At 37.7% G+C, this 19440-nt stretch overlaps 1 protein-coding gene and 2 pseudogenes across 4 annotated transcripts in view; 1 reads left to right on the top strand and 2 right to left on the bottom strand.

Annotated features, from left to right (window-relative positions):
* Cnot6 (CCR4-NOT transcription complex subunit 6) overlaps positions 1 to 19440 on the top strand; it is a 47852-nt gene that overhangs the window by 10199 nt on the left and 18213 nt on the right. For all 4 annotated transcript variants that reach the window (XM_075992828.1, XM_075992826.1, XM_075992829.1 and 1 more), the window contains exon 2: positions 1596 to 1709. In XM_075992828.1, coding sequence (XP_075848943.1) covers positions 1598 to 1709 — 112 coding nt within the window. In that variant the 5' untranslated portion in view covers positions 1596 to 1597. The remainder of the gene's footprint in view (positions 1 to 1595; positions 1710 to 19440) is intronic.
* LOC142859588 (protein BEX3-like) lies at positions 4573 to 7077 on the bottom strand (annotated as a pseudogene).
* On the bottom strand, positions 12089 to 12570 carry LOC142859455 (small ribosomal subunit protein eS10 pseudogene; annotated as a pseudogene).

The following is a 19440-nucleotide window of genomic DNA, read 5'->3' on the forward strand; positions in this document are numbered from 1 at the left end:
TATTTCATCTTCTACATTACGCTTTTCTGTAGGACATGTAGCATCATGTTAATCCCTCTTATTTTAGCATTCTTTCTTTGAGGTACTCATTTTATTGATTGTGCTTTAGTCTATTATAATTGTGATTTTTTTTTTACTAAATTATCACTATGATCAGTGAAATAGTTCCTTTAGATTTTGCTTTTTGGCACTGAAAGATATACTAGATTTATGTTTATTTTTTGTATATTTACAACTATCTTTTGTTGTTGGTAGTTTCTTTTTCTGAAGTTTCATTTTTCTCTGATCATTATTTCTTCAAAAATAATAAGTGGAAAATTACTGAAGTAAGCATAAACTCATAAGTTTTAGATCACAAGCCATTTCAATAGCATGCTTAATACTTGTGCTTTCCCACACCCAAGAAATGATTCATGCAGCCAGGCGGTGGTGGCACACGCCTTTAATCCCAGCACTCAGGAGGCAGAGACAGGCGGATCTCTGTGGGTTCGAGGCCAGCCTGGTCTACAAAAGCTAGTTCCAGGACAGGCTCCAAAGCTACAGAGAAACCCTGTCTCAAAAAACTAAAAAAAAGAAAGAAAGAGAAATGAATCATGCATGCCTTTATCCCATAAATTCATATTGTATATATTACCAGCCACTTAATCATTTGCTCTGGCATATTAGATGAACTATGATAGTACCACAGTAACTAGTGTTTAAGTAATTCTTATTTTACTCGGTGTCCCCAAGACACTAGATACTAGCAATTTGGTGGATACACTGAAGAGAAGTGTAAGTGGCTTATCTAGAGTATAGAAGTTTGCCCCATATATATGATAGTGGAGTTTATTCTAAGATTCTCAGTGGATGCCTAAGACTCTAATGATACCAAATCCTGTGTATATTGGATACATATACATTTATGTTTAATTTCTAAATCTTAAGCATGATGGATTAATAACAGATTAATGAACTTGCTTTTCTTAAGTTGAGAACTTTTATAAGTCAGAGAAAACAGTGTGGACATACTGTGTAAAAGCATGATTCCCTGGGTCCCACATGGTAGAAGGAAAGAGTGTTTTCTGCAGATTTCCCTTTGACCTCTACTGTATGGCACCTGCAGTTTATATTGATTTAGTTGTAGTTACTCATGTGATGTTTAGATTTTCTTATTTTTGGCCAATGGAACCCTTTTCAAGCTAACAGTATGTTTTCTTCAACTATCTCATCTTTATTATCTTTCTGGATATAATCAGCTGTATCCTGGCTCTAAAAAATCGCTATTTCTAGCCTGGCAGTGGTAGTGCATACCTTTAACCTCAGTACTTAGAAGGCAGAGGCAGGTGTATTTCTGTGAGTTCAAAGCCAGCCTGGTCTATAAGAGCTAGTTCTAGGATAGGCTCCAAAACTACAGAGAAACCGTGTCTCGAAAAACAAAAAACAAACAAAAAAAATTGCCATTTCTACATGGAACTCCTAGTTCCTTTTGGTAACAAATTGTATTTAATGAATGATCCTAATATAGGTGTCTGCTTTTTAAAAAAATGATACTTTTATTTATTTGGTTCTTCAGTATGTACTGATCCATTTCTTTTCTTCATTTTTTTTAACAGGCATGCCCAAAGAAAAATACGAGCCCCCTGACCCTCGGAGGATGTACACAATTATGTCCTCTGAGGAAGCAGCAAATGGAAAGAAATCACATTGGGCAGAGCTTGAAATAAGTGGTAAGACATGGAAACATGGATTTATGTATAGAAATTAAAAATTTTGTGGAAAGTTAGGTTTTCTAATACTAATATATAAAAACAACACATAATTTGAATCAGAATTTAAATCTCATTGACTGCCCATTACTTACTTCTACTTGTGTATGCTCTTCCTCTCACTTCCTTAAGATGTCATGAACTCTAAGGATAGGGACTGTAGATTTTAGGGTTTTTATTAATATGTTCACTTTGTTTTGGTATGTAAGAGGTAAGCTTGTATTAGGAAACAGTCTAGTTGAAGTCTTAATGTTGAGACTGTTTTCATAAAAAGATGATTTAGCTTAAGTTTTCTCTTTTTCTTTTCAAGACAGGGTTTGCATAGTCAAAATGAAGCTCAATATGTTCTTCGTTTTGAGTATTTTCTACAGATGGGCGCATGGGTCCAGAGTCTAGAACAGACCTGAGGTTTAAGCTTTTGGACAGGATTTAAGGTGCTTTTTTCATAGGTGTCATCATGCAGATGGTGCAGTACCTTTGCTTTAGGACCAGTGTTAAGACCCGAAAGCTTTCCTATTGCTGTTTCTTGGCCAAAGCCATTAATTCTTTGAGGATTGCAGTATAGAGTCTTTTCTATAATTTTTTTCATTAGCTGAAATATATTTATAAAAAGTGACATTCTTCTGTTTATCTTTTATTGCCTGATTGTCCTTGTTAGGGTTTTTATTGCTGTGAAGAGACACCATGATCACAACAGCTCTTATAAAGGAAAATATTTAGTCGAGGTTTAGTCTACACTCAGGTAGACATAGTGCTGGAGAGGTTCCTGAGAGTTCTATATCCAGACTGTTGCAGGAGCTGCGGGCCTCTTCCCACAGCCCGGCTCCTGGTCGCCTGGCTAGCTTATGCCCCGAAATAACAACACACAAATTGCTTTCTTTTAAACACTGCCTGGCCCATTTCTATTAATGTGTGTAGCACCAAGGTGCGCTTACCGGGAAGATTCTAGCCTACGTCCATCCTGGGTCGGAGCTTCATCGTGTCTGCTCCAGAGAGGAGAGCTATCGAGTCTGAGCTCACTTCCTCTTCCTCCCAGCATTCTGTTCTGTTTACTCCACCCACCTATGTTCTAACCTATAAAATGGGCCATGACCTTCCTCCATCATTTCCCCTTTTTCTGTTTAAACAAAAAGAGGAAGGCTTTAACTTTAACATAGAAAAATTCCATATAACAAAACAGTTATAAAGCAAGAATTACAGTTACAATATTTACATCTACTTTATCTTTTATCAAAACTAAGGAAAACTATAACTATATATTCTTTAACTCCATCAAAGACTCCAGAAGGATATAATATTACCTAATTAAACAAGAAATAAGCAACTTTCAAAACTCTAGAAATGACAGAGACATCTCGCTGCCTGGACAGTCACCCAAAGTTCCTCTATACCATTGGGGCATCCATCTTCGGCCTACAGGCCCATAGTATCCAGCAGACTTTTTCCATGGAGCAGGAAATTTCAAAGGCAGTTCAGTCACTATCTGCTGTGTCTTGCAGAATGTCTCGCAGACTCTTTCATGAGTCAGGAACCCCGAAAGACCATCTCACCTTTAGGCAAGTTCAGCAGTCCTCTCTCTGAGGGTTCTCTGTGTCCACTTTATGCAATAGTCCAGGCAAGAGCAGTTTCTTGCCCAAATGGCTATCAAACTCCATAAGGATCCTCTTTGATGCCCATCTTCCTCTTGAAGTAGATTGGTGCTGCCAGGAGCAGAGTGTCTCACTGTCATGAAAAGTCCTAAGTTATTAAAACATTTAAAATGTCTTATTCTGTAGTTTTTGAAAGATATGAAGAATGCCTATTTGAAATATATCTATGTACATCTAGAAAATCTAACTAACATGACTACAAGCTTGACTTATTGATGACTATCCATTAACAACCTATATACATTACATTTTTAAATGAACTACACAATCACAATACCTTAATCAAGATCAGAAATACATATACATATAACAAAATTGACCTTAAATTTAAATAACTGAAGCAAAATCCATATCCATGCAAATTATCCATATCTATATCAAAGACTGGCAAGCAGCAGGAAGAGAGAAAGGTGCTGGGCCTGGCTTGGGCATTTAAAACCTAAAATTGACCCCTCCTTCTCCATCAAGGCCATACTTTCTAATGTCACTCCCTAAACATCCTATGTTTAGGGAGTCTATGGGGTCTGTGGGGTCATTCTCATTCAAACCACCACACTGATAAACATTTTGTATAGGAAGGAAAGCTATCTGTCTTTTTATAGGTATGTATGCCAAAGGTTGGTGGTAGGTGTCTGCTCAGTTGTTCTCCACCTTAGTTTTTGAGGCTTTGTCTTTTGCTGAAAAACTTCCTAGCAAAACTGAATCTAAGTCTGTAGTTCCTATATTCCTGCCTATAACAGTCTTCTCCCATAGCTGACATCTTTTATCAGTGATACATTTATTGCAATTTGTAAATTGACACATCATCATTCAAAGTCTGTAGTTTACGTTAGGGTTTCCTGTGGTGTTCTGCATAATGGTACAGAGGGTATAGAGCAGAAGTTCTCAACCTGTGGGTTGGGGCCCCTTTGGGGTCATATTCTAGATATTTACATTATGATTTATAACAGTAGCAAAATTAGTTATAAAGTAATGAAACTTTTTTGCTGTTTACTTTATTTACTTTGTTTTTTCTTTGCAAATGGGCAGTACTGTACTGTTGACAGAAACTTACATTGAGTGGGAAGGCAATCTCCAATTAGAAACTGGCAACACAAGACTCACCACAAACATATCAGTAAAGGCATGTCAGGAGAATGCAAGGAAAAAGAATCCATTGGGATCATAGTATGATCTTATAGAAAATGGTGGAAGTCAAGGCATAAGCAGAATTCATCATGATGTTTATGGTGATTAAGAGGTCCCCGTAAGACTATGGGGATCAAATGTAGCTCCCTAAGTTTCCCCCTGATTTCTCTCATCTCTTCCATGAACATTTTCATATAATCTCCTTCTCCACCCAACACATTAATCTGCCTATTGGGTATGACTCATCAGAAGTTAGGGGCAGGTCGACCAGCCTGTCCTCTGGTTCTGGTTGTTTACAACAGGCTAGAGGCCATAACCTCCTCCCTAAGGATAGTCTTCCTGTCAATTCTGCAGGGGCTGCTCCATTTCTTCATTTTTCTGGATCTCTGCCTTGCCACATAGACCTCTCAATTCTCACTGCAAGATGCATTGCCACAGCTCTCAGCAGACCTGCTCTGCTCGGTCAGGGCCTGATGCTAGCCCGCCGTGCGCAGGGAAGCATGGAGCTGGTGGCCAGAAGCAAGTCTCAATGAAATAATTGTATGGCTGGGGGTCACCACAACATGAGGAACTGTTTTAAAGTATTGCAGCATTTGGAAGGTTGAGAGCCACTGGTATAGAGTCATGGATCCACCATTATAGTATTACACAGAATAGTTTTTCTTCTCAAGAAATTCTGTTTCAGAATATTTATTTTCCCATGCCTGGCAATCATATTTCTGTTCTCATAGTTGCGTCTTTTTTGTGAAGGTGGAATAATTGGAATCATACAGTATGTATTCTTTTCAGATCGGCTTTTTTCACTGAATCCTGTGCCTTTCGTGACTCAGTTTCAATCTACTTAGCCCTGCATAATGCCACACTATCTGGAAGTACCATCATCTCTTGCTTACTCATGTCCTAAAGAACATCTTGAGTTCTTGCGTGTTTTGGCATTTTTACATATTGCTACTCCAAACATCTGCCTCTGGATTTTGCTAAGGACAAAGAAGCTCATATGCTAAGAGTATGCTTGGTTTTTACGAGAAACTACTCAAGTGTTTTCTGAAGTGCAGCTGTGTACTGTGTTTCCACCAGAGTGAACAAAAATTCCTATTTTACAGTCTCGTTAGGATTTCTTGTCCTCGGTGCTCTGAGTTGGCTATCGTGATGGTGTGTGTTGGTTATCTCCTTTTAAATTCAGTTTCTTAATGACATGTAGTATTATCTTTTCATATGCTTGTCATTGATGTTTTCTTTGATAAAGTATCTGTTCTGATCTTTTGACCATTTTGAATAAGTTTTTTCCTTTGTTGTTTAGCTTTTAATAGATCTCTGTATAGCATAAATAACAGCTCTGTTGTGGCTTAAATGCGAAATGTCCGCCTTTAGGTTGCTGTGTTTAAATACTTGGTCTCTAGCTGATGGTGTGAGAGTTCTGTAGGCTTTAGGAGGTGGAGTTGTGGAGGAAGTGGGCCATTGGGGGAAGGCCTTGAGGCTGTATCTGTCTTGGTTCCATTTTCTGTTCATTCTGTTTTCCTGAAAGTTGATGCTGTATTGGCTTCTTGGCTTTGCCAACATGCCTTTTCTGCTTTCTACCTTCCTTGTCTTTCCTGCTGTGCTGAAATGGAGGCCCTAGAATAGTGATTCTCAAGTTGTGGGTTGTGACTCCTTTAACAAACCTCTATCTCCAAAAATATTTACATTATGATTCATAACAGTAGCAAAATTAGTTACGAAGTAACAACCAATCGATTTTTGTTGTAGAGAGGCCTCTTGCTTGTTCCCAGCTGCCCAGACTCCTGAAATAATCACACAGAAACTATATTATTTGCAATACTGTTTGGCCAATAGCTTAAGCATATTGTTAGCTAGCTCTTACATCTAGAATTAATCCATTTCCATTATTTTATATTTTACTACAAGGTTCGTGGCCTACTGGCAAGGTTCCAACATGTTTGTCTCCGGCGGCAGCTCCATGGCTTCTCCAACTCTACCTTCTTTCTTCTAGCATTCAGTTTAGGTCCCCCCGCCTCCCCAGATCTACTTGGCCCTATCAGGCCAAGCCAGTTTGTTTGTTAACCAATGATATTCACAGCATGTAGAGGGGAATCCTACATCACCTCCCCTTTTCTGTTTAAATAAAAAAAGGAAAGTTTTAACTTTAATATAGTAAAATTACATAAAACAGGTATCAATTAAGAATTACAGTTACAACATTTATTCTACTTTTTCTTTTATCATAACTAAGGAAAACTATAATTAAACTATATATTCTTAACTCTATCAAAGACTCCAGAAGGATATAATATTACCTAAGTAACAGAAAGTGCATTGAAAGCAACTTCCAAATCTCTAGAATTGACAAAGACATCTCGCTACCTGGACATTCATTCACCCAAAGTTTTTCTGTATTATTGGGGCATCCATCTTCAGCCCACAGGCCCATACTATCCAGCAGACTTTTCCATGAAGCATAAAATTTCAGACAGTTTTGCCTATATTGGCAGTTTGTCAGTAGCCCCACCAGAGACAGACGCCGGATGGAACTTTACCTGGTAAACCACAGCCATCTGGCAATATACAGATTAGTTAGAAATAGGTTAAATTAAGATGTTAGCCAATAAGAAACTAGAGCTAATGGTCCAAGCAGTGATTTAATTAATACAGTTTCTGTGTGGTTATTTTGGGATCTGGGCAGCCGGGAAATGAACAAGTGGCCTCCTACAACGAATTTTATGGCTGGGATCACCATAACATGAAGAACTGTATTAAAGGTTCATAGCATTAGGGGGGGTTGAGAGCCATTGGGTAGAACAATGAGCCAGAACAAGCCCATTCTTCCCTTATAATGCTTTGTCAGCAACAATAACTAATACAGTCTTTAATCAGATGTCTTTCCCACTCCTGTGTTTTCACTTTGGAGATGAAGTCCAGGGCCTCATGCTCGTTAAGTGTGTTCTTCTCCAGAACTACATCTCCCAGATGTGCCCTTTTATAAATAGCTTCTTTCAGTCTATGGCTTATCTTCTCCATAGTCAAGGGCAGACTTTTTTTTAAAAAATGTTTTTCTTTTCTTTCCTTTTCTTTTTCTTTCTTTCTTTCTTTCTTTCTTTCTTTCTTTTTTTTTTTTTTGGTATTACATTGAGTCTGTATATTAAGTTGGGAAGAACTGACATTTTTGGCAGTATTCAGTTTTCCTAGCCGTAAACATGGGCTGTCTTTTTACTTATTCATTCTTACTTGATATCTTTTTATGGAATTTCATACTTTTCCTCATTTTGTATCTCTTGTTTTTCATAGTGTAAATGGTGGTGTTTTTACTTTGAATTTCATTTATTCGTTGCTGGCATATCAAACAGACTGACGTTAAGTCTTCCTTTATGATTTTTAAATTTTACTCTTGTATTCTAGTTCTAAGCCTCATTATATATTGGTAGTTTCATTCATGAGAAATAATAAGTTGTTTTTGCCCACCTAGGTTTTCTAGTGTTCTTCAGTTTTATAAAGGCAAATTTCTGTTTCTTTTCTCCTTCTAACTGAAATACTTGTAATGAAAGTCTAGTGATAGGTTTTTTTTTTTTTTCTTGTTTCAGATTCTGGCTCAATTTTGTTTTGCTCTTTTGAAAGATTTTAGCTGGAGGAAGAATTCTTAGTTAATGGATTGTATTCTTCAATAAAGCTCACCTTTGCCTCTTGTTTATGTCGTTTTTCTTCAGTCTACAATCATTCCTATCATTGCTTCTGTTATGTATGTCCATTTTATGAAACAATTTTTAAGAGATTTTTGTCATTGGTTTAAAGTACCATGATTATGATGTGTTTTTGTAGTGTTCCCCACACACATACACTTCTTTGGTGATTAGATTTTGTTAAACTTCTTAGATCTGTGGGTTTACAATTTACATTGTCAGATAATTTTGTTCTGCTTTCCTCCCCTGTCCCTTTAGGAGTGTGTGGTTAGTTGCATTTTAGTTTATTTAAATTGTCTTTTAGATTGGTTAGGCTTAATTTACTGTTACCTTTATTTTATTATTTTTTAAAATTTTGAACTAGTTTTCATTTCTATACCCTTAATTTCATTAATTTTCAGTGTCATCTAATATTTTCATCACTAGAGGTTATGGGAATTTGTTTTCCTTGCCTTTACATTTCCCTCTTTCTCTTCTCAAAGCATATATCAAATATAACTTTATTATCTTTGGAACTGTTTCTGTTTGAGGTTGGTTAAAGTCATTTTGTTTCTTCTTGTTTGCATGCTTTTATAATTTTTGTTTGAATATACAAAGTACAGAGGTCTACTTCTTGAGTTCTGGATAATTTTATATTCTTAGAAATACTCTTGAGCTTTGTTCTGAGAGTTAAATATCTTGGAAACTGTTTGATTTCCTTGAAGCTTGCTTTTAAGTAGTACTTTCCTAAGTATTCTCTGGTTAATAGGTTTTTCCGTTCTGGCTGGTAGAAAATCAAATTGTTCTGATCATTGAGATCCCAAGCATTGCTTTCTCTGTTCTTATCAGTTTCTCTCTGCTCTCCTCTTCATGTTAGGGTTATTTCGTACATGAAAACTTTCTTCACATCTTATGTAGCTCTCTATTTAGCACTCCATTCTGTGAATGTTACCTGCCTTGACCTCTCCCAACTCCAGCTTCATCTCAACTTAAATTTGACCATCAGACTCTGCCTGGGTTCTGTCCTGTTGCATATTTTCAGGACACTGGGCAGAAGGCTGAAACAGTTATTTGAGCTGACTTTATTTTCCACCTTTAACTGCTGCCGTGCTGCCTAGTGCCCACCATCTAAAAATGTCCCCTTCCTTCTGAACCTCTTAGAGGTTTTGGTCTATTGTTTTTCTTTTCCTTGCAGTTTTCAGTTCTTTGATAGTTGCTGGAAATGGAAATTCTATGACCTTTTTTTCTTAAGGAGTAAATCTACTTGTTTATTTTTCAGCTAATTATGGAGGGTGGGTGACTTTAATCTAGTTAGGGACTGATCTGACTTGAACCAGATTTCACTGGTTGTGAGCACCTCTGCCTGTTGTTAGATCATCCCTCTTCCATTTATAGCTCCCAGCTGGAATTTTGGTTTAACATGCTCTTCTTCCCCAGGTTTCAGAGTTCCCCTTCTTGAATATATAAGATAGCTTAGATTCTGTTTGGCCTCGGCATCTGCTTTCAGTTTACTTCTCAGCTGTTGTTGGTGATTCTGCAACTGGTACTCTTGGAGCATATCCCCCTTCATACCTGTCTGTGCTTCCTTGTCTCCAGGTTTCCTGTCATATCTTTGCTGCCTTTGTTTTCCCCAGTACAAGAGTTGGCCAACAGCAGTGTTGTTGAACAAACAGGTGCTTTAAACTTAGTTTTATTTATTCTTAAATTTCATATGATACATTTTGATCCTACTCACTCTCCACCCCAACTCCTACCAGATTTTTTCCTACCTCCCTGCCTGTCCAACTTCATGTTCTCTTTCTCTTAGCAAACAAACAAATAAAAGACATGGAGTCCAGTTTGTATTAGCCAATTACTTCTGAATGTGAGGTATGTCCTGGAGTGTAGTTAATATTTCAAGTGTCAACTCCATTGAAGAAAACTGACTTTTCCCTTAGGTAGCAGCAATAAAATGGCAATAGCTTCTTGACTGGGGGGGTGATACTTTTTGCCCACTACAAACAAACTCTTGTCACAGGAATCTTAAATTAGATGTGTATAAAAAAATTCTGCCTTAAGATGTCAACTTTCATATCTCTTTTGTACCCATTTTAGTGGAGGGGTAGCTGTGATTATCTATTTTTGAGATGCACCTGTAGTTCAACAGCTGTGTTTGTCACAGGCCTTTTTGAGATATATCAGTGTAGGGCAGAAGGAATTGTACTAAGCAGAACTATATGCATTGAACTTCCAGGAGATACAGGCTTGGCTCTGAACTTAGTGGCACCTAAACTGAAAAGATTTTTGAAGCGGGTGCTTTGCCTTTAGGCCACACATTAGTTTTTATCTGTGACACTGTAACATTTGAGTTTATTGAGAAAGCTTTATTCAGATTTACTTTTCTGTGAAGAATAACATACTATGACTAAAATATTGAATCAATAACTTTATGATTTTTTTAAAACTATTATATGAAGCTCTTTTGATAAGTATTAAGTATAACTTGAGAATAAGTCAGGCTAAAGTGGGAGAGGAAGAAACTTAAGTAGAGACAGCAGATGCTGAGTGGTAGTTTTAAATCGTCACTCACTTGTTAGAAATTATTTATATGCCATTCATTCATTTTCTGAACTGATGAGTAGGCAATTAAATATAAAGATATCCAGAACTTTACAAACTGTAGGAGTTCCTGACATGATAGTTATGAAACTGTGATACATAGGGAACACAAATGCTTGAAGAGTTATCTTTGAGAAGGTTTTACTAGCTTGGCATGATTAAGGACAGCTTCTGAGATGATGATATAAGCCAAATAGAACTGAGATAAGGGAACTTTAGGAAGGGAAACACAAAAATATTTTTTAAAAAGAGCACAGCGAGGCCAGATAGCCAGCCCTGCCCCTCACTGGCCTTGTGAGAACTGGCCTGTGTGGCAGGAGAGATGTGATCACAGGAGAGCTAGTTCCACCCCTACCTAGCCTGCTGCCAAAGTGATTCAGGCATGGAACAGTTGGCCCTGGCCCTCACTTTGGCAGGGGGCAGTCCTAGTAGAGGCCCATTGGCCAACTCAGCTACACCCAGGCCCACATCCAGGGTTTTGAGTTGGCCTACCCCAACATTTACCCCATGTATGGCCTGCTAGAGTACATGAAGGGACTGGTCCTCTGGAACCATAGCTACAGGATCTCCATGATAGCAGGATATCTGAGAGGAGTTTGAGTGAGGTATTGATGGTGTTTAAACCAGAACCTTTGAAGAACAAGGCCAATAACTCACTGCAAGAACATTTGCAAGTAAACGTTTTTGGATAAAATGGTACTGTGTGACACATTGCAGCTCCGATGCCACTACAACAGAATATGTGATAGGATGGGAAGAAAGAAGGAGCAATGTTTTGTGGGTTTTGTTTTTGTTTTTTGTTTTTGAGAGAGGGCGCTACAAGGGTAAAGGTAGACATGGAGGCATTGGGAAATAAGTGGGATTGGGGTACATGATACGAAATTCCCAAAGAATCAATAAAAAACTTTTGTTAAATTTTAAAAAGTACACAGCAGGGCTGGAAAGATGGCTCAGGGGTTAAGAGCATTGGCTCTTCTTCTAGAGGTCCTGAGTTCAATTCCCAACAACCACATGGTGGCTCACAACCATCTGTAATGAGATCTGGTGCCCTCATCTGGCCTGCAGGCATACATGCAGTCAGAACACTGTATACTTAATAAATAAATAAATCTTTACAACAAAAAAGCAAACAGCAAAAGTCCGTTTTCCATTATTTCTCTCTGCATGTTTCTTTGCATCCCTCTAGAGTTGCTTTGTGCAAACACATAAATGGGTTATTCCATTCTTCTTTTTTAATTAAAATGATATATCTGTAGATCTGTATTTTGAGTGGGTTTTTCTTTCAAGTTTATTCAGCACATCACAGTCTCCAGCTTCACTGAGGTGGCTGGCCATGTCCACAACCAAAGCCGCTTCTAAACTGGAATTCAGCTGCTGAGCCAGTCCCAGCCTCAGCTTTCTTTGTCAGCCCCAGAGGACACACAGCATTCCTTCTGTCAATATTTCTGCAGTTCACTCACCCTCCAGAACCCCTAGGCTGACACCTGCTAGTTTTAAGATGGCTGCAGGGCAGGGCAAGGTGGCAGTCATGATCACCAGATGTAGGTGGAGGTAATTTCAGAGATATTGGATACCCTTGTTCATAAGGTAGCAGTAGAAATGTCTCCAGGCAAACTGCTCCTTCACCTGGCCTTTAGACTTGAGAGACTAAGTGGCCTTCATTACTTGAAGGTTGGGCACATTCTTGTCTAATAGCTCGGGGTATTTGGGCGTATGCACATCTTTTTTGGCAACCATCACTTCTTTCTTAAAAAGGAGTTCATAGATGGCAAACCAGTTCTTCTTAGGAATCAACATCTCAGAGGCTACAGGGTTCGAGGCAGAGTCTGGAAAGGAACAAGAAGAGATTACTGGCTTTGTGGGAGCCTAGGCAGTTTGGATGCTCACCTTACTAGACCTGGATGGAGGTGGGTGGTCCTTGGACTTCCCACAGGGCAGGGAACCCTGATTGCTCTTTGGGCTGACGAGGGAGGGGGAATTGATTGGGGGAGGGGGAGGGAAATGGGAAGCAGTGGTGGGTAAGAGACAGAAATCTTTAATAAATAAATTTTTAAAAATTTAAAAAATAAAAGAAGAGATTTTTGTGTTTTTTGAGACTGGGTTTCTCTGCATAGCCCTGGCTGTCCTGGAAATCACTCTGTAGACCAGACTGGCCTGAAGCTCACAGATATCTGCCTGCATCTGCTTCCCGAGTGCTGGGATTAAAGGTGTGCATCATTGCCACATGGCAACAATGGTCTATTTTATATTGTTCCTAATATCTATAGTCAAAGGTATATCCATTTGTAGTTTTGACATGTGATATTTTGAAGTTTTTTTTTTTAATTTACAAGGAACAGTATCATCCTGGAGATTTTTTTGTTATGATCATATATAATTAAGATGGTTATGATGATTTTCTTATGTTTTCTCCATCAGTTTTACATATTTATTATATCTACTAGTTAGTTTACCTTTTTGTTTGTGTGATAAATAAGGTTTGTTATATGCACAAACATACATTTGGTTAATATATGCATTCTATATGCTAACAGGAATGTTCTTTGTCAGTGCTATGAACTTTTTCTTTTTTTCTAAATCTTTGTAGATCTGTGGGTTAGTTAAAGCGCTTTGATTTCTTGATAGGTTCACTCTGCCTAGTCCTTTAGGATTGTTTGCAGGCAGACCTTACTGAACTGCTGTGAATGTGTGCATTAGGTAACTTCTTGTCTGCTTCTCACATATCTGAATGACTGATTTAGTGTTTGTGGGGGAATCAAAGCAGTACTAAACCAGGAAACTGTAAAGACCAACTGTAATTCTTGTTTCTTCTAGAATGTCAGATGTTTAGTTTATTTTTTCCAGAATCTTTATAAATGTATAGTTTAGTTATTTGGATTTCTTGGTAGGTTCATTAATTATGCGCATAGTCTCTTAGTAGCTTGCTAATCACCACTGTCTGATTTCAGGGAACAATAATTCTTTCTGTCTCCTGATATTTAGCAATAAAATATTCTGGGAACTTTAGAATGAAGTCACTTAGTTGAATATGGCCCTTAACCAACTTAGGAGCACATTTTTCACTTAATTAGAGAAATGTTCTTGGATCAAGGTAGTCATAGTTTTACCAAAGTATAATTCACATGCAGAAATTGGCATGCATGGGGTGGGGGGCACTGGACTGGATAAATGGCTTGGTGACATACTGTTCTTGCATGTCCTCTTACAGAGGACCCCAAGTGAGTTCCTAGTACCCGCATCAGGTGATTCAAAAATAACTGTAACTGCAATTCCTTGGGATTGCATGCCTGCGCAGCACAGAGTCCCACTCACATACACACAATTAAAAATAAGTTTTTTTTGTTTTTTTTTTTTTTGTTTTTTTTAATATTTATTTATTTATTATGTATACAATATTCTGTCTGCATACGCCTGCAGGCCAGAAGAGGGCACCAGACCCCATTACAGATGGTTGTGAGCCACCATGTGGTTGCTGGGAATTGAACTCAGGACCTTTGGAAGAGCAGGCAATGCTCTTAACCTCTGAGCCATCTCTCCAGCCCAAAAATAAGTTTTTTAAATCAGCATGTATATATTTTAATAATGTGGTGTATTCTGACCTGTAGGTATGCCTTTTAGTGAGTGTATCTATCATTCCTGAGAATCTGTGATCCTTCGTTTCTCTGCCAATTTTGCATCTCTTCTCTCATTTCTATACTAGATTTGTGTTTTATAGAATTTATGTAAATGACACCAATATGGTTTTTGTTTTTATTTTTCTGGTAGGCATGTTTTCTTGTAGCCTTGGCTGTTCTTGAATTTGATATGTAGTCAAGGATGACTTTAAATTTTTTTATCTTTCTGTCCCTGTGTCCTTCATTTCTGGGACCAGCCACATGCATACATACTATATACCTGGTATGTGTTAGCACTGGTAATCAAACCCAGGACTGCATGTATGCCCGGCAGGCACTCTGCCAACTGAGGTGAATCCTCACTTCCAGTGTGTTCTTTTGTTTTGACTTGTTCTTTCTCTACTTACTCATACTTAATTTGGGGTTCGTTTGTCTTTCTTTCTTTTCTTCTTTCTTTCTTATGGAGTAGTATTCTGTTGCACAGTATGGCAGCATTTGTTTATCCATTAACCTGTTGGATTTAGAGGGGCTATTATTTATAGTGTTTCATCATTACAAATTAGGCCACTGCAAATGGTCCTGTTGGTGTTGGCATAGCTTTTATTTCTCTGGGTTAAATATCTGTAGTCAAATGGTAGTGTATTTTTAAACTTCTGAAACTCTTGAGACTGTTTAGAAGCAAGTTTGTTTCCTTTTTTCCTCCCTTCCTCCCTTTCCTTTGGTTTCCTTTTCATTTAGTTTCGTTTTACTAGATGTCCGATCAGCATCATTAGCACAGTGAGTGTTTTGGACTCAGCTGTCCTTACATGTAATGCTATCTTATTGTAATAAGGAGGGTGCTAATTTGTTCCCAGCCACTTAGACCCAAAATAATCACACAGAAACTGTATTAATTAAATACAGTTGACCCATTAGCTCTAGCTTCTTACTGGCTTAACTCTTACATATTAATTTAACCTATTTCTCTTAATCTGTGTATCACAACGTGGCTATGGGTAGCTTACCAGCTAACGTTCCCAGTGTCTGTCTCTGGCAGGTTACATGACTTCTCTCTGACTCCACCTTCTACCTTGCTATAGGCCAAGCCAGTTTCTTTATTCATTAACCAATAAAAGCAACACATAGATTGAAGGACCTCCCACACCATCATCTTATTGTGACTTTAATCTGTGTTTTTTAAATTATTGCTTGTTGAGCCTATTTCAGTATGACTTATCTGCCATCTCTTTGTCCTTTTTGCTGAAGTGTTTGTTTAAATTTTGCACTTATTTTGAAAAGAGTATTTTTAAGTTCTTTATTGTCTTAGTCCTTTTAAAATATGCCACAGGCTAGGTAATTTATAAACAGTTCAAAGTTGTTTTATATTGTCAGAGTCTGGAGCAGTGGCTCTCAACTTTCCTATTCCTGTGACCCTTAATACAGTTCCTCATGTTGTGGTGACCCCCAACCATAAAATTATTTGTGTTGCTACATCATAACTATAATTTTGCTATTGTTATGAATCGTAATGTAAATGCCTAGTTTTTTCTGTGGTCTCAGGCGACTCTGAAAGGGTCATTTGACCCCTAAGGGGGTCACAATTCACGGGTTGAGAACTGTTGTTACAGAGACTGAGAAGGCTGAGATCAAAAGAGAATAGGTGAAAGAATGGCATGGCTGGAGAGTGTGAGAGAGAGAGGTTGAGAAGAGACTATAAACTTTCATAAATTTTTCTCATCGTAACAACATCAGCCTGTTCATGAGAACAGAATGTGGTGAACTGAACATACGTCATGTCCTGCTGGCATTGTATATCAGATATATATATTCATTTAGTATTCAAAGTGTGTAAGTGCTCACTGTTAGCATTCCAGTGCTTGTTTGTAGCACTTAACATCATTCAGTTCCTGCTTGGACAGCTAAATGGTTTTCCTGGTTTTGGAAATGATTGTTAAAGCCACTATAAACTTCTGGGATTTCATTTCATGACCCATTTCTTTCCTTTTTTCCACATGGTGCTGGAGATTGAACTCAGAGGCTTGTGGACTTTATCCCCAACAGAATGTGATTTGTTTGTTTTGAAGGCAGGGTCTCACCATTGTGTGTGCTGGTCTTAGACTCATATTTGGTTTCTGGCTAGAGGTATGTGTGTGTGTGTGTGTATTTTTTCACTTGTCAAAAGCACCAGCTGTTGGTTCATTGGTTTAATCTGTTCTCTTACTATTTCAGGTTTGGATTAAAATTGTTCTTTTCTAGTTTATTAATACAGAAGCCAAATCCATTCCTTCATTGATTTGAAACTTATGTTTCTTTTCTTTCTATATAGAATAGTTTCCAGTTAGTCTTTTAATTGTTCTGACCAGTGAGGTAATTTCTAGCATTTTCTAGGCATCTGTACCAATTTCTAAATTTAATCCCAACATGATTTTGACAGAAAACATTTTTTATTGTAATCTCTTTATAGTAAACATTCCATCTACACTTGACGTAAGTTGTCTTTTGCTGCTGTTGTGTGGTCTTTTAAATCAGTGAAGTTAGGTTAGTTGAACTGTGGCATGGTCCGTATCATTTTTGTCTTTTTAATTGAGAGGAGAGTTCTGAAATCTCTTGATTGGATTTCTCTTTCTCTTCACAGTCTTAACTGGTTTTGCCAAAGTGTTTTCACAACTTTCTTACAAGTTCCACAAATAACCCAGGAGTCTGTATTCCTGATTAAGTTGGCTTTATTATGGTAGGATTTAGTCGTTTGGTTCCTTTGTTTGTTAGCAGCACAGCTACTCCAGCTTTCTTCTCACTGTATTAGATTATTTTTGTACTCTTGTCCCTATGTATTTAAAACTGGTAAATAGTACATGTTATTGGGGTCTATTTAGACATTTTCGTGTGACTGTTAGATCTTGAACTCACCATCTTACTAGTTTTTAATGACCCCATTCTGTTCTGTATTTGGTTTTTCTTACCTCTCTTTGAAATAAATGGATGTATGAATGTTTGACTTATTTTAGTGTACATTATCATATGCCACTTTCTGTGTTGTGTTAGAACCTCACACTTCACTTTCTCATCTTTATTTTTTTGTTATATGTTATATTTGTCTGCCCTAAATCTTGTAGTTTCTATTAGTTTTACTTTAAAATAGTCCATGTTTGTTTGTTTTGAGATAGTGTTGTGTGTAGCCAGACTGGCCTTGAACTTAATACACTAACATGATCGTGAATGCCTAACACTTGTGCCTAATCCTTCTGCCTTCACTTTCCAAAGGACAGTATTGTAGGCATGTACCATCACACCTGACATTAGTCAATTGTTTGGTTGTTTGGTTGGTTGGTTTTAGTTTTTTGAGACAGGGTTTCTCTGTGTAACAGCTCCGGCTGTCCTGAAACTTTTTTGTAGATCAGGCTGACCTCGAATTCAGAGATCCACCTGACTCTGTCTCCCAAGTGTGCCACTCCTGCCTGATAAGTAAAAATTATAAGAAAAGGGCAACTCCGCCAGCACAAGAAATCCAATTAGGTCAAATCAAACCAAATCAAAATCCCATTGTTTTATTAAGAATAACGCTCTCGGGTGGCCAAGTGCATGGTGGGGAGACAGGACAGCCAGGAGCCCATGCAGACCCAAAAACAACTTGTTTCTCCTCTGGGAGCTCTTTTAAATACCCTGCGGGAACCGTCCTGACCCCCCACTCCCCAAAGGAGGGGTCAGGACCTGGCATGCTGGGATTTGGAGTCCAGAGCAGTGCAACTCCCAGGCCAGGGGCTGGGGTCCACACTCCCAACTTAACACTGCCCAGCTAGTCAGTTGTTTTATAGAGAAATTTAAAATATTTTTAAAAGTTTGTATGTTATATTTACTACAGATATGAACATTCCTAATCTGAAGGACCTGAGATCTAATACTTAATGTCCATGTTTTGAAATCTCAGATTTTAGAACATTTCAGATTATTAGATTAGGAATTTCACTGGTAATATCTATATGCCAATAATTCCAAATCTGAAAGTCTCAGAAGTAGAGCTGTATAGCTTGTATTTCTAATAAATTTCCACCTGGTAATACTGTTTTTATACTACCTAAAGAATTTTGTACCTTATACAGCTACTGTCAATAAATTCTTTCAGCTTCCCTCTAACAAAAAACTTCCCTTCATTTGGAAATTTTTACTTACACTGCATTGGCAGGATCTTTCCCCCAGAACGTTAAAGACTATGCTCCAGTCGTTTTTTATAACTAGACATCTACTGACATTTTATCTTTGTTCTTTTTGAAATGTAATTTTTCCCCATATGACTGCCTTTTATTTATTTTAAGCCCTATATAATAATATAAATAATAATATATAAAATAAATATTTTGTTTATTTTGGTTACTGTGTGTGTTCATATAGTTTTCTTTTTCTGCAATTTTTTGTTGTTAGAAATAATTTATCTGGCTAGAGAAATCTTGATAATTAACTTTCATTTACTATCAGTGATACAGATTCACTTTCCATAGTGAAGGACTTCCATGAAGGCATTTTCATTCATAGTCTCCCTTCTGTCTCTCTTTCCTTTTCCCCAACTTCCCCTTCTTGCTGGTCTCCATGTTTGAATTTGCTGAACTTTTGTGTCTGTTGGTGTATTAGTTACAGGTCTCATTGCTAGTTCAAAATACCTGACAAATGCAACCTACGGGAAGGGAGGGTTTTTGGCTCTTAGTTTCAGGAAATACAGTCTGTAATTGGGAGCATATAGTGTCCGGAGCAGGAGACAGGCAAGAAGCAGAGGTGAATGCTGTGAATGCTGGTGCTCAGCCCAATTTTTTTTTCCAGTCTGAAACCTTAAGCATAGAATTGTACCACCCACTCCCACCTCAGCTAACCTAATCTAGATAAATCCTTCAGAGACATGTCCAGAGATTTGTTTCCATGGTGATTCTGAGTTCCATCAGATTGACCGTCAAGATTAACTATCACACTGGCTTAATAGTCCTCTTTTCATAAGTAACATTTTTTTTTTGTCTCCCTTTCTCTTTTTCTTATAACAGCTTGAAATACAATTCATACATCATATAGTTCATCAACCTAAAGTGAAGCT

The sequence above is a fragment of the Microtus pennsylvanicus genome, chromosome 11 (assembly GCF_037038515.1).
Source record: "Microtus pennsylvanicus isolate mMicPen1 chromosome 11, mMicPen1.hap1, whole genome shotgun sequence".
In the NCBI taxonomy this organism is placed as follows: Eukaryota; Metazoa; Chordata; class Mammalia; order Rodentia; family Cricetidae; genus Microtus; species Microtus pennsylvanicus.